The sequence below is a fragment of the Condylura cristata genome, unplaced genomic scaffold (assembly GCF_000260355.1).
Source record: "Condylura cristata isolate star-nosed mole 26May11 unplaced genomic scaffold, ConCri1.0 scaffold00007, whole genome shotgun sequence".
In the NCBI taxonomy this organism is placed as follows: Eukaryota; Metazoa; Chordata; class Mammalia; order Eulipotyphla; family Talpidae; genus Condylura; species Condylura cristata.
Window position 1 is genome coordinate 35,234,519 of NW_004567108.1, and position 14,186 is coordinate 35,248,704.

The following is a 14,186-nucleotide window of genomic DNA, read 5'->3' on the forward strand; positions in this document are numbered from 1 at the left end:
AATTTGTTTGTTTGTCTATTTTATTTATTTGCTAGATAAGATTGATGCAGTCTTATTAGCGCTATATCTAGTTATAGAAAGAGATAAGGATGAGATGTTTTTCTTTTTATTCCAATTACTAGCCTTGTCACCTAACTGAATAACTGATATATGATTATTTATCCTGAGTAAATAGAAATCAGAAAAGCAACGAACTTAACACATGCAAGCAAAATCTCTATGTCACTTATTCTATTCCGTGTGGCTAATTGGGGCCGTTAAATTACAGGGCTAAAGGCAAAAAACAGGAGATACGGAGTCTGGGCACTGGTACTGATCCGTCATTGTTTTGTGCCGAGCTTTCTGAGTTGAGAGCCCCGGATGCTAGTTGTTAGAAGGCAAACATAAAAAAACAGTCGGGGCACAGGCCTTTGCCACCTCGAAGACTGATCCAGGTGTACTGTATGTTTGGAGTTAGCAACACATGGGAGACTGTTTATTTCAGGGAAAAAAATGATGTCGAGTTGGTGTATCATTATAGGCTTTCGGGAAGGGTAGGTAAATCAGACAGACCCTTTTGGGGCGAGATTTTTACTAGTTCAAACATCCCTTCCCCCCACCTCCCACAGTAGGCGTGAACAAGCGGGGAACCTGCTCACCAGAGCGCACTCGCCCAAATGCGTGTCACGGGCTCGCAGCTGCGGCTCCCTGCGCTTAAAAACAATCATTTGGGTCCTTGACTTTTAACTTCCTAAACCGGGCCCCGGGTCCTGTAAGCAAGGAGTTTTTGTGGCCACGAGTCCCGGAGTCTCTGCGCCCTGGCCAAGGAGGAGTAGAAAGCACATGTGGGTTTGCTGGGCCTGGGTCCACTTGGCCAAGGGTTAACAGTGTTCACTCTGCCCTCGAGAATGGCCGCTCGAAGGTGAGCCGAAGGGTTATTGTAGTGACGGAACAAGACACAGCCAAAGCCCCTCGGGCTGTGGAAGCCTTGAGAAAGTGCTTGTATGCAGAGATGGTGGAAGAGCCTGCCCCTCTTTTCAGAACCTTGACTGCCCTCTCAGATCTACCTCCTTCCACACAGGCCACCCTCAAGTCACCTTTCCCACATGAGGCATACATTAAACAGTCCCAACATCTGATGTGGTCAGGTGCTGTCTTCAGACCTTTATCCTGGACAGGAGTGGGAACAGTGACAGTGAGGCCTCGATCATCACTTTTGGACCAGGGACACGATATGGAACAAGTCACCATTGTTCCAAACGCAGTGAACTTAAAAGCTTCCCTTATTTTCTTGTATTTGTCCCCAACCTTTATTATTTTTTTCAGATTCTAAGGGTAGACCTGAGGAATATGATCTGATTTGCCAGTGTGTTTAGGTTATTGTATATCTGGAAAAGTAAACAGGAGTGTTCAAATCACTTGATTTGTTTTCTGTAAGCAAATAATACCCAAAAGCAGGGCTGTAATTTACCACGAATTAAAATTGATTCTTTTCATCAGCCAAGAAAATAGGAAAATGTGAGATCGTTAATTATTGAGGGAGGCGCTCCTCATTAAAGGGAACAATGTTACAATTCAGCATTTAATAGCAGGAATGTGAATAATAACGCGCCATATTTCAGCCCACTGTCTGCAAAAAGAAGAGAGCCGTTTACAAACAACCCAAGCAGCTGAAAGTTACATTAAATAAACAACCAAGGTTTCTATAAGTGGAAAAAGCAATTAGTATGTTGGGTAACACTACCCAATTCTTCCTGAGCACCCGGTTCGTATTTTTAATCTTAGTCTGTCTCTGTTTCTACAAAGGATTGGCAATACAGAAATACAATTGGAGAGAAAATCAGAATTACAAACCTAATCAGCCTAAGTCCTTCATTAAGGCACTGGCTACAGGGACCTCTCACCCCACCCAGGCACACTATGTTTCTAAAACTTGCTCTGAAATTGGATGGCAATGCAGGAGGAAACCGCAGATTTTGTAGTTGCCGTGACTGTAGTTTAAATATCAGTAACCAAGATTTTTAAAAATAATATGTCTTTCTCCTGAAAGCTCCCTCCTCTCAAAACCACAAAGTTCTTTGACTCGGTCTGGGCGCGCGGTCCTGCCGGAGAGGGAGCGGGTTCTCTGGCCTTTAAATGCTCTTTGTGCTTCGTTAAAAATGAGAAGGGGGGAAAAGGAGAAAGAAAAAATGATTTCCCTGTGCATCGCCCCTTGGCAGGCTCTTGTACAAAATTCAATCTCTATTTTTTATGAGAAGTAAACTGTCTAAATAAATTTTATTAGGGGCAACCAATATATTTTCTGGTAGTTCCCTTTGTTCCACTTCTACGTGTGTGTAACAATCTAAAACCTATTTATTGAGGAAAAATCACTGGATCCGTCATAGAAAATCCTTTTACTTTGGTTTGAAGTGATTTCTGAAGACATTCTTGTCATTCCGAAGATTTGGGGGCCATTGCGCTAAAGCCTCGCCTTGTTAGGGACTTCAGTTCCCATGATCATGTGGGAAATGCCTTAAATTATCAATAGCAATGGGCCTGACCGGCACTTTCCCGGCTGCCCCAGGAACGTGGAAAGATGACGGGAATAAAACTCTGGTAAATACATCTCAGGCGCTGCCCAGGTGGATTCAGACATTGGCCAAAACGAGCTGCCGAGAGGGAACCGGGCACGGGGGCGAGCGTTTTACATGCAGACTATTGTCGTTTTCTCCGCCACGCCTGCTGGCAGCGGCTCGTGACTCTCGGCTCCTGCTCCAGCTTGCGCCCTCCCCACCTCGACGCCCCCCACACCGCCCCTCGTCACCCCCTCCCATTCTGAGATTTCCCTTTATTCCCTCCTTTCCTTTCTTTCCCCCACCTCCAGCCCCGCCCCCCGCCATGCTTATGCTCTGAAGACTTGGAAGAAATGATTTAGTTTGTTTATACTGCTATAAAAATCAAGACCAATAGAAAAGTCATAAAATGAAGCGGGCTATCAATCACGCCGCAACATTGTTATTCAGCGGTTACTAACAGAGATGGATAATCCTCTGATTTCGTCCCATTGTTATTACTCTAATGTGTCTTCACATTAACTATTACACATTTTATTTATCGACCTGAAAGATACAAAAAAACAATATACGAGCGAGTGCGTGCAGGAGGACACTGCGCGGCTGCCGCCTGTCTGGGGTCGGCTCACGGACGAGGACGCCGCGCTCTGTGCACACGCGTGTGGAGTCGGGGCCTCTCTCGCGTTCGCTGCTCTCCCCAGGTGCTGTTCTTCCCTCCTCCCTCCAGGAAGGGTGCGGAGCCAAGGCGGTGCGGGCCTCGACGGACGACGGGCCTGCCAGTTTGAAGGAGCAGCGCACCGCTGCCAGTCCCCTCAGCCAGTCTCTCCCTCTGACACGTCTCCCCACCTCTGCCCCTGTGTTCCGGTCTTGGATACCCCGCAAGCTCCACCCAGGTGGGCACAAACCCTCCACGCTTTCCAGGGAGATTGCAGTCAGGTGCGCTCTCAGTAGGCCAGTCAGAGGCGAAACCCGCCCAGCCCCAGGCCTCACTCTGACCTCCCGCGGCGCTCGCCCTGGGCACCAAAGCTTCCACATTTGGGGGTTTGTTTGGGAATGGAAAGCCTTTATTGGAGGAACTGTTGTTGCTTTAGCTCTAGGTATCCCCTCCCAGGAAAGGCTTTTCTTGAAAGGACACGGCGCTTGCCGAACACGCTCAGGTTCCACAAACACGCGGCTGCGCCTGGGCCCTGCCGAGTCAGAGCCGGCGGTGCGGGCGCCCCATTCCCACACCCGCGGCTCCGGCAGCACCAGCGTAGGCCGCGGAGCTCCTCCAGCTGTGGAGCTTGCGGGGAAGCGGTCTCCTCCAGCTGTGGAGCTTGCGGGGAATCAGTGTGGCTGATACCCTGAACCCACACGAGTGTGCATGTGTGTGCGCGCGCGCACCTTGTGTGTGCATGGGAGGAGGGGAAACAGGCTGTAGGAGAGCGGGAGGAAGCAAAACTGCCCTAGAGTTCGCTTTGCCGCCTCCTTTGTCTCTCTCCTTGCTGGGTCCCTGTCACACACACAGCAAAGGACACACACACACACACTCTCACACACACAGACGCGCGCGCGCACACACACACAATTCCTCTCGCATCTGCTATCAGGCAGCATTTCCAATGTTTTGTGTAAATCAATTGGACGGCGAACAAAAAAAGCCATTTGCTCCGTATTATTTAAAACAGACTTCATAGGACCACCCTTTTGTGGAAGCTTTATTTGCACTAAATGAATAATCTTAATTGCATCACTCTCGAATTAAAAATCAATGTTAATCAAGTTGAGGGTAGTAAATATCGGTTTTCATTGTGCCTGGGTAGAGGGCATTTTTCTTGTGTTGCAAATAAAAATACAAGTCAAATAACTTTAAAAGGGCATTATGTTCTGCTACAAATACAATTGAAACGGATTGTTTAGGAGCAGATCAGAAATGGTACAGAATTTTGCACTTAATTTCCTCAGTTATCATTTACAATAAGAACCTCTGGGCTTGACAGCCAAGTCTAAACAGTAGTAAATTAGTACAAATTTATACTGATTTTACTCTAATAATCGTAATAAAAGCTTATAGATTTGGCACTAATTACATAAATGCCTAATGATCTTGAAAATTACTCTGGTTAGAAATATATTACTAATCTAAACTTTGTTGTTGGCTGGCTCTGAAAAATCAGAACATTAGAAATGGTTCGCTTCACTTGTGCAAGGCACTTTAAATTGTTCAAGTAGTTTAACATATTCAAGACGAAAATAAAGAGCATTTAACTTTATTTACAGTCCTAAATGGAGTTGGGAGCCTGCTGAACTTAGAAACTTTGACCAAAAGTGTGTTGCGGGCCAGGATGCCAGCGTGGGTTGGGCGAAGTAGCAGGAGTCTCACACGAAGGTGCAGAGCTTACGAATCCTCACTATGCAAGAGGCCCTGAAGCCGACCGCGGGGCCCTGCAGGGGCCGGGGACTCTGGCTCTGGTGTTGCGGAGGGGCTGGGGCTTTGTAGGCCCCGGGCCTACACAGCGGGTTTGGACCCTACGCACAGGCCTGCAGCGTGGCAGCGAAATCTAGGTTCGGTCTGGAGGCCGCGTTGGGAGCCTCTATGGTGCTCTGAACTGGTGGGTCCGAGCCAGCCGAAGGCAGTACTCGTCCGCAGCGCTCAGGCTGGGGCGACTCTTCGATCACGCCGGGGTCATGCCCTGTTCCCGCCCCAGCTCTGCCTCTGCCCCAGGAAGATCCTAGCTCAAAGAGCCGGAGCTGCGCCTTCGGAGAGAGCAGAGTGGGACCAGGAGAAGGAAGCGTGAGCCTGGAGAAAATCGAAAGGATGAACTAACCGAGGACGGGCTCAGAAGCTCAAGGAGAGACCGAGGCGGCCGCTGCTGCTTCCGCAGCTGCTCCGAGCTGGAGCAGCCAGGGCTGCCGCCGCCTCCTTCAAGCAGGCGCGGGCGGGCGGGCGGAGTGGGGGACTCTCCGGGCGCTGACATTTGCAGGCTGCCCTCCTGATTGGTCCCCTCGCCGAGCTGCTCACGGGTTCATTCAACTGTTAAGCACCTCCCCGTCTCTCTAAAGGACATTATAATGCAAGAAGCCCCCTTTTTAACCACAAACCGAATTTTCTTTCATTTAGGTGATCTATATATATCTATATCGTATAGCTTATAGCTTATATCTATTTTAAATAACTTAAAGCCGCTAAAATTTGGGGGGGAACAGCTTTCGCCCTGGAGCGGTGCGCGATGCTGTCTCACGCCGACCTCCTGGACGCCAGGCTAGGTGAGTGTGCGCCTCTCGCCCGGGCAGCCAGGAGAAGCCGGGGCAGGAAATTGTCAATTTGTTCCTTATTTTACCTTAATGCGCCCTAAATGGACTAATTTCTTTAAAAGTAATTGTGCTGCATTAAAGTTTAATTTGATTTAACATCGTCTTTAAAAAAAAATCTATGGAATATGTAGATCCAAAAAAGGAGTTGGGAAATGTTGTTAGTGTTACCTTTTGTTTGTCTTATTTTTTTTCTCTTATCCCCTCCCCCCTTATTATTATTTTTTTTCTGAAAGGCGATCTACGCCTAGATAATTTGTTTGGAGGTGTTTTCTTCTCTCTCTCTCTCCTGTTTGCTTTGATTTGGAATTTCTTTCTCCTCTTTTTTTTCTTCTTTTTTTCTCTCCCCACTACTTCCTGCTCTCCTCCTCTAAGTGTGATTGGATTTGAAAAAATCTGGCGTGAAGGAGAAGCCTCTGCAATCAGAAACGGATTTGCTAAGTGTACTCCTTGTGAAAGGAGAAAAGCCAAATTCATCCTCACAGGCATCCCCGCCTGCAAGAGACTCGGTGTTGCCAATGACTGAGACGCACGCGCCTTTTATTTCTCCGGAAAGAAAAGTTGAATTCTCTAAAGTTTGATTCACTGTTAGGTGTATAGAGTTTACTTGAGCTTTCTTAATGCTGTCTAGGTTGCTGGGCTCTGGGTTTCCAGTTTGCGAATCTTTGGTGATGGATATGACTCCATTTTCCAAACACTTTTTCTGATTTGAGGGGGAGGCGGAGCTGATTTGGGTTGATTTCGGGGGGGTGGAAGTCTTGGACACTTATTCATCTTCCGAAAGTGAGAGGGAATCGGCTGAGGGCGGGATAGAGTTGGTCAGGCTGCCTAAGCGCAGGTGGGGCAGCAACCAAGGAATCCCTTAATTTTCCTTTCACCCCTTTTCCCCAGTCCGAGGATAAGCTTGGGGGCGTCAGGGGTGCGGTTCCTGTAAAGGACTAGGAGGGGTGTTTCATTGCCGGGACTGGAAGTGTTTCTCTGTGGGAGACGCGAAAGCAAGTGCTGTTTACTACCCGAGCCCGCTGCGGAGAAAGGGGAAAAGGCTGGAACGTGTTATTCTAGGCAGGCAGTCCAAATCCTAGGGCACCCAACTAAGAGTCCCGGGAGTTTTCTCCATAGGGCGAACGTGGGCACAGGGAGCCGAGGATGGGGCTGAAGGAGAACCGCTCAGGAAGGACAATCCCTCTTGGAGTCGACAGGAAAGTAGTGACCGCGATCCCCTTGCCTCCTCAGGTATGAAAGATGCCGCCGAGCTTCTGGGCCACCGGGAGGCGGTGAAGTGTAGGCTGGGCGTGGGGGGTTCCGACCCCGGGGGCCATCCTGGGGACCTAGCGCCCAACACCGACCCAGTCGAGGGAACCACTCTGCTGCCTGGGGAGGACATCACCACTGTGGGTTCTACGCCGGCCTCGCTGGCTGTGAGCGCAAAGGACCCCGACAAGCAGCCGGGACCCCAGGGTGGCCCGAACCCCAGCCAAGCCGGCCAGCAGCAGGGCCAACAGAAACAGAAGCGCCACCGGACGCGGTTCACCCCCGCACAGCTCAACGAGTTGGAGAGGAGCTTTGCCAAGACTCACTACCCCGACATCTTCATGCGCGAGGAACTTGCGCTGCGTATCGGGCTGACCGAGTCCCGAGTGCAGGTACCCAGGACTGGGGCGCTCGCTGGGGCAGAAGATGAGAAGGTGGGGTGGGTGTAGACTGGGCAAAGGAAGCATTATTTTCCCGTCCCTCCCAACCGGGACCTGGGCTCTGCTCAGGCTGTCTCTGCGTTAAAGTGTTAGATCCACTACGGGAAAAGCTTTCTGAGTCACCTTTCCCCGCATTGGACAGACAGGGACCCATCTCTGACCAATATAGCCATGTCCCCGCAGAAACTCCTCAAAAGCGAAGCCGGAGTTGTTTGCCAGCTGCGTTGTCCCCATCCTCTGGAGAAGGGAACCTTGGTGTCTCCCAGGATCCTAAGCCGAGGATGAACCTCCACTCCAGCTCGCGTTATTAACGGGCAAATATTTCATTACCTTTTAATGAGTTTGTGTTGAACTTTAGATTAATAAGGGAACGTAGAAAACATATAACTTAGTGAATGTCTCAAAAAAAAGAAAGAAAGAAAGAAAGAAAGAAAGAAAGAAAGAAAGAAAGAAAGAAAGAAAGAAAGAAAGAAAGAAAGAAAAAGCTTCACATTAGTGTTTTACAGTGTAGCTTAATTTTGCTGAACAGTCCCTTCCTGCCGCTCTCAGGTGAATTACTCTTAGCCTTGATGTTTACAGGTTTTAACTTTGATGGTCTACTAATATGCTTACTCTACAGTCTGTGAATCCTGGTTTTCACCTAAGAAAACAGAAAGAGGAAGGGTTTGTGTTGTAGATATTCGATGTAAAGAAATGACATTTAGGGCAGAAGTTTGTCAGGTGGTAGAAGATATCATTACTGACTCCTTGCTCTTGACCAGTCCTCCTCCAACTTGTAAGTCATATATAACATAGAAAACCACACCTCTAACTTTTCTGAAAATTGAGGTATAAAAATTATAATGAATGGCTAACCGAATGGCAAATATTCTCCTTGTTTTCTAGAGCAATGAAAGCAATATAACAAAAATTTTATGGACCAGTGCTGTAAGTGAAATTCCAAGTGGCACATTTGATTTGGGGCTATCCAGAGTGCTGAAAACCTTCCTTTTCTGTCTTAGGCTGGGTATTTTCTATAAGTCAGTCTTAGCACTATCTGCGTTTACCAATTACATTTAAAGAACTCAATTATTTTACATTGGACCTAAGAAGTAAGACACAGGAGTGATCATAATCAATGTTAAAATTTTCATGTCCATTTGGCATTATAAATAAGACCTAACATAAAAAATAGTGTATACTTCTATTCTAAATAATCAGAAAATGAAAGTCATCAGGGACTCAAGTGGTCAAATTAATAAGGTAATATTCAGGGCATAACATAGATGAACGTTTTTATTCAGTATAAGTCTGGGTGGTTTCATTAGCGAACTCTGGAAGCCCTGAACCATGGGCCATTGAAACTAAGCACCAAAAGAGTACCAATAGCGTTATGCAGATATATTTTATTTATGCTCTTTAATTTGTCTTTTTACCTGTACCTCTTTTTGAATCTAAAGTTAAGTTCAAATTTTCACAATTTTAATACTTCCATTACTGCTAATGGTAGTAGTGGTTTTTACAATTTTTATAGGCTCAAATTTTACAAATTTATTATTTTGTCTCTCAAACAAAATATTATCTAATTATTTTTGTTTTAAGTAGTAAATTCTGTTATTTAAACTAGACATACTGGTGATTATTTTAAGCTAGAATAGAACCTGGAATCACAAATAAAATATAATTGGACAACTGATTTTATGAAAAAAGAAAACGAGGTCTATTAAACTTTATTAGGTCTTACAAAGGTTAATGGCAGTGATTCTTTTAATAGAAAAAGCTGTAAATGAAATAAAATATAAACTATGTAATAGAAACAGTTATTTTCAAAAAGTACACAAAAGAATATTCAGGAAGAAAAAGACAAAGTACTTTAATTGTTGTAGCATAATGTTCAACCAAAGATAATAGCTTGAGGCTGCTGATAGGAATAATTTAATAGAATGGCAATTTCAATATTTTTAAAAATAATGTTCCATAGTTTAAAAAGTAATCAGATCAACATAACCTTCTTAATTAACATTTCAAAGTGATTAACATTATGTAATGTAATGCAAAAATAATTTATGGAAAATGTATTTACTTCACAATTCACTGTACCGATGCTCCTTGACCAAATTCAAATTAAATAGTAATTGGTTTATGTTCTTATATGATGAGTACTTCATAGTTTTCTTTATAGTTAACAGATTGCCACATATTCTTTTCAGTATGTGGGCCACCACACTGATTAAAAATGATCTAAATATTCAATTTATTGCAATTGTATGTTTTTAGAGATGATTTTTTATTCTAAACTAAATAATACAATCTATTTTAAAATCTATATTTGGTGTATACCACACTTTAAGTATTTGTTAAAGCACCTTTACTCACAAGAAGGCCAATTCCATGTCTGATATCACTCCCTTTTTCTGGCTAGTGTAATAAAACCATTCCTTTTATAGCATGCCATTATTAGAAACCAATTTCAGAATTATTTATAACCTGGAATGGCTTATTAAGCAGCAATGCGAGAATCATGCAAATTACGCGATCAAATGCAATATAATAAGCATAATCATTAGTCTCTAGCACGGATTAATTAACTTTCAATATTTTATTTACATAAAAACCAAATCAGTGAAATAACTTCTGCACAGTCAGGCTTGCCTTTCAATATTTTATACGAACAAAAATAATGTGCTGTAATTCCATTGACCGTGTCCCCCAGAATGGCCCTGTCACCTGCCACATCTTAATAGGGGGACAAGCTGAGAGTATTTTCTAGTTTTCTAATGGAATGAGAAATTGCATTTTCTTCCTCTCCCAGCACTATTAAAGTGTAATGAATTCGGCCCAGAGTTCACGGCTGGCTGATCGAAATGAACCTGAGATCTAGGCTTTAATATAGCTCCCCAGATTTCCTCCCAAATCTTCACATTAATCATTTGCTGGATTCCAATGAGATCTTCATAAAGCGTTTGCTTCTAGGAGGGAAAAGTAATATTCACTCTTTCTCCCTCTCTTTCTCTATTTCTGAGCCATTTATAGGTGGAGAATTAAATGGGCTATATATTTTAAAATACATTTACAGTATGTCTATATTACTGTAACAGCAGATATCATGAAAGTGGATTTTTAAATTCCAACCTCCATTAGATTCTCACTGTTGTATTAAGCATTTTCTGAGAGGAGCTGCATTTCAAACTGAGTACAAAGTTGGCCAGTGGCTGCGGTTAATATATTTCCTGGAGTTGTCATCTGTGCATTCTCAAAATCTCCCTTAGGTTTTACCTGCATTTTAATCAGTCATGCTCTAGTTTTCAAGTGGAAACATTCACATTTTAAAAACATATGCATCATAGCTTGGAACGGAGGTGCTCAGATCCCATGCAGATTTTTTTCCCCAATCCCAGTAAGCCATGAAACATAAAAAAATTTTGTAGCCGTCATTTGACTACTAACCCTCAGATATAATTGAGCCTGATTTTTCGATTATTTCTTTAATATTTAGTTCTTTAACAGCTGTTCTTTTCTGCCTATGCCTGAGCAGATCCTAGAGCCAGAAATCTTTCTGGTGGTTGTATTTTCTATTGAAATTCTATAAGGCCATTCTCTGTCTCTCCTCCCCCCCCATGCCTTTTTCCTTGTTTCTCTCCCTACTCCCTCTGCCACCCCAGACATTCAAACATTTCAAGACTCCCTGACTCTTATAAGGTGTTAGGTATCTAGATATTGGCTTTTATGGATGTATTTCAACATTTATCTGATGCGACAACGTGTGAGAGATGGGGGACAATTTAGATTATCCATAGACATGGACCCTGTCTATGGCCCCACTGGGGCTCCATCCCCACAATCCCAGCTGGGTCTTGCAAAGCGCCCTGACCCACAGGTCCTTACAGGGCTTTCCTGAGCTCCTGTGGGTTATTCTCTGTCTAAGGCTACTAACAGCTCAATTCTTGCTGGCTGCATTGATTCCACTCACTATTCAAGAGCTCCAATGCCTCATTTAATTCACCGCCCCTACAGTTCGGGGCTTTAGCAGAGAAGAGACCCGTCTTTAGCTAACCCAGAGACTCAAGTAGGCAAAAACAGGAGAAATGGGGGTAGAAACCAAAGAAAGATTAAAGTGTGTGTGCGTGGGGGGGGGACTATGAGGGTATGGTAGAAGGGGTAAGGGCAGCCCAAAGACTGGCACCAACTCTAAGACTGCTACTCCCTTCACACTGGGAAGCATAGATAGGTTGTGTCTTCACTTACACTGGTAGGTACAGCCCATGTGCATTAGGTAGCTTTCTAAGAACCCTACATCCATACTCAAAACTCTCTAGCTTGCAAAATAAACATTAAATACCTTAGATTAGTAAATGAATAACCTTTTGACCATGAATATGTTGGTCAGGTTGCATTGCCCAAATTCTAAGATGAAGCTTAAAAGTAACTGAGCTGTGTTAAACTACAACATGCCAAGCAGGCATGCTGGCAATTTTTTTTTTTCAATCAAATTCAAATATGTGGAGGCAGTGGTTATTTGGTCAGGCAGCTTACTTTATATTGCTCAGAAAGAAGTCTTTTTCCCCCTGTGGTAGTAAATTTGACATCCATAGGCAAATTTGCCTGGTAAGTCTGACATTCAAGAGCCACTGTTAATAAAGAACAAGCAGGAGACTTATTTTCATCAAGTATTTTCTTTTAAAACTCACCGGGACTTATCTAAGTGTGAGCTTTAAACTTGACTTTCTTTAATTTGTAGCGCTCAGAAAATTTTGTTTTAGTTTAGATGATACAGAGGATTTGAGAGAATTGGAGGCCTTGTTTTGTGGATTTCTTAGGAAGTCCCTGAAAAGAATAGAGTGGAAGGCCCTAAGGTACAGGGCTCTAGCAGTAGGTTCCAGCACACCTACACAGACCAGACAAAGGTGCCCCCTTAGAGGGGCTTGATTGAGAATGAAGCACGGAAATTTATGGCCGTGTACCAATCTGAGGAGTCAGAAGTAAGGCTGGTGACCCAGGAGCGCTGTGGGTCAGTAGCGCTTGGTTTCCCACACGGATCACTATGTTAACCCATCCCCTCTGTCATTGAGGCGTTAGGGGTTTTCCTTTGTTTTTCGATTTTCAACTGGCTGTGTCATCCAGGGCCCTCCATCAATTTCCAAATTTTCAGCGTTTCTGAAAATTCTATACCCCATCAGTGATATAAGGCACGTTATTAAGCCACCTAGGTACTCATGTTTATCTTCATTTGTACACCTGTGGATACAACCTTGACACCTGCCAGCCTGCAGAGACCTGTGCATTTACGCAGGGCACAGAGTATGCCAGCGTGCAGGGCCGTGGTGAACACTGCACGGCTGGTACGTTTGCACTGGTGTAACCGCTTTGAGGCACGTTCTCTCAGGGCCCAAGGTCCACGGTGGTGGGTACCAGGGACGCCAACTGGCCTCGAGCTAGTGGAGAAACACTGTCCTTGGCTGCGCGCCTGGGTGGTTGTTCGGCCGGAGGCTCGGTGGGTGTAGTCGCGCGCGTTCTTGGGCTCCAGCCCCCGCCCCGCGTGGCCGCCCGCCCGCTAACCGCGCTCGCTCTCTCCCCGCTCCCGCCCCTCCCGCTCCAGGTCTGGTTCCAGAACCGGCGGGCTAAGTGGAAGAAGCGCAAGAAGACCACCAACGTGTTTCGGGCGCCAGGCACGCTGCTGCCCACGCCAGGCCTGCCTCAGTTTCCGTCGGCCGCCGCCGCCGCCGCCGCCGCCATGGGCGACAGCCTGTGCTCTTTCCACGCCAACGACACCCGCTGGGCGGCGGCCGCCATGCCGGGCGTGTCCCAGCTGCCGCTGCCGCCGGCGCTGGGCCGGCAGCAAGCCATGGCGCAGTCGCTGTCCCAGTGCAGCCTGGCGGCGGGGCCGCCACCCAACTCCATGGGCCTGTCCAACAGCCTGGCCGGCTCCAACGGCGCGGGGCTGCAGTCGCACCTCTACCAGCCCGCCTTCCCCGGCATGGTGCCCGCCTCCCTCCCCGGCCCCAGCAACGTCTCGGGCTCGCCCCAGCTCTGCAGCTCCCCGGACAGCAGCGACGTGTGGCGGGGCACGAGCATCGCCTCCCTCCGCCGCAAGGCGCTAGAGCACACAGTCTCCATGAGCTTCACTTAATGCCGCCGCGCCCCGCCCGCTCCGTCCCCGCGCCACCCAGGGCCGTCCGAGGCCCACCCGGCGCGCCCCCGGCCCCAGCTCCCCGCTCGGGCCCCTGCCGGGCGCTCTGCCCCCATCCGGCCCCGGCGCCCCAACCCCGTCGGGACTGGGCCTCCGCCTGGTTTCGTTCAGTCCTCCCTTCCCGCCTCCACTAGCTCGGGCTAACCCGAGCCCCAGCCCGCCCCTCCGCCTGATTTCGCTCGCCCGGGTCCCCTAGTCCCTCGCCCACAACTCCTCATCTCTTTTCACCCAGTTCCTCCCTTCCCCCCCCCCCCCCCCGTCCTGTCTCTGGCGCTTCACCCCATCCTTTCCTGCTTTCTCCGGCCTCGGGGCTCGCACACTTAGTGCTGGCGCCTCACCCCCCACCCCCTACGGCCTTTGCCTGGCGCCTTCCCATTCACACCTTCAACGCGACGCCTACGACCCAACCCCCTAGCCCACCGCCGCCCTTCGGTCCCTCCTTTCCCCGCACCTTCTACCCTTCTTTCCGCACTCTGCAAAAAGCATCCTTCCCGCCATTTTACT

At 47.1% G+C, this 14,186-nt stretch overlaps 1 protein-coding gene across 1 annotated transcript; it reads left to right on the plus strand.

The window, feature by feature from the left end:
• The first annotated feature begins 5,743 nt into the window (after window positions 1-5,743).
• On the plus strand, window positions 5,744-13,622 carry OTP (orthopedia homeobox). The gene is made up of 3 exons (XM_004678188.1): window positions 5,744-5,780; window positions 7,059-7,468; window positions 13,092-13,622. Exons 1-3 carry the CDS (start codon window positions 5,744-5,746, stop codon window positions 13,620-13,622), a joined length of 978 nt encoding a protein of 325 aa, XP_004678245.1.
• The last annotated feature ends 564 nt before the right edge of the window (window positions 13,623-14,186 follow it).

What these genes read in the sequence shown, in the direction of transcription:
- OTP (XM_004678188.1), top strand. Translation starts at nt 5,744, where the DNA reads ATGCTGTCTCACGCCGACCTCCTGGACGCCAGGCTAG. An exon ending in CCTCCTGGACGCCAGGCTAG is followed by an intron (nt 5,781 to 7,058) that starts GTGAGTGTGCGC and finishes TTGCCTCCTCAG; the next exon opens with GTATGAAAGATGCCGCCGAG. An exon ending in TGACCGAGTCCCGAGTGCAG is followed by an intron (nt 7,469 to 13,091) that starts GTACCCAGGACT and finishes CTCCCGCTCCAG; the next exon opens with GTCTGGTTCCAGAACCGGCG.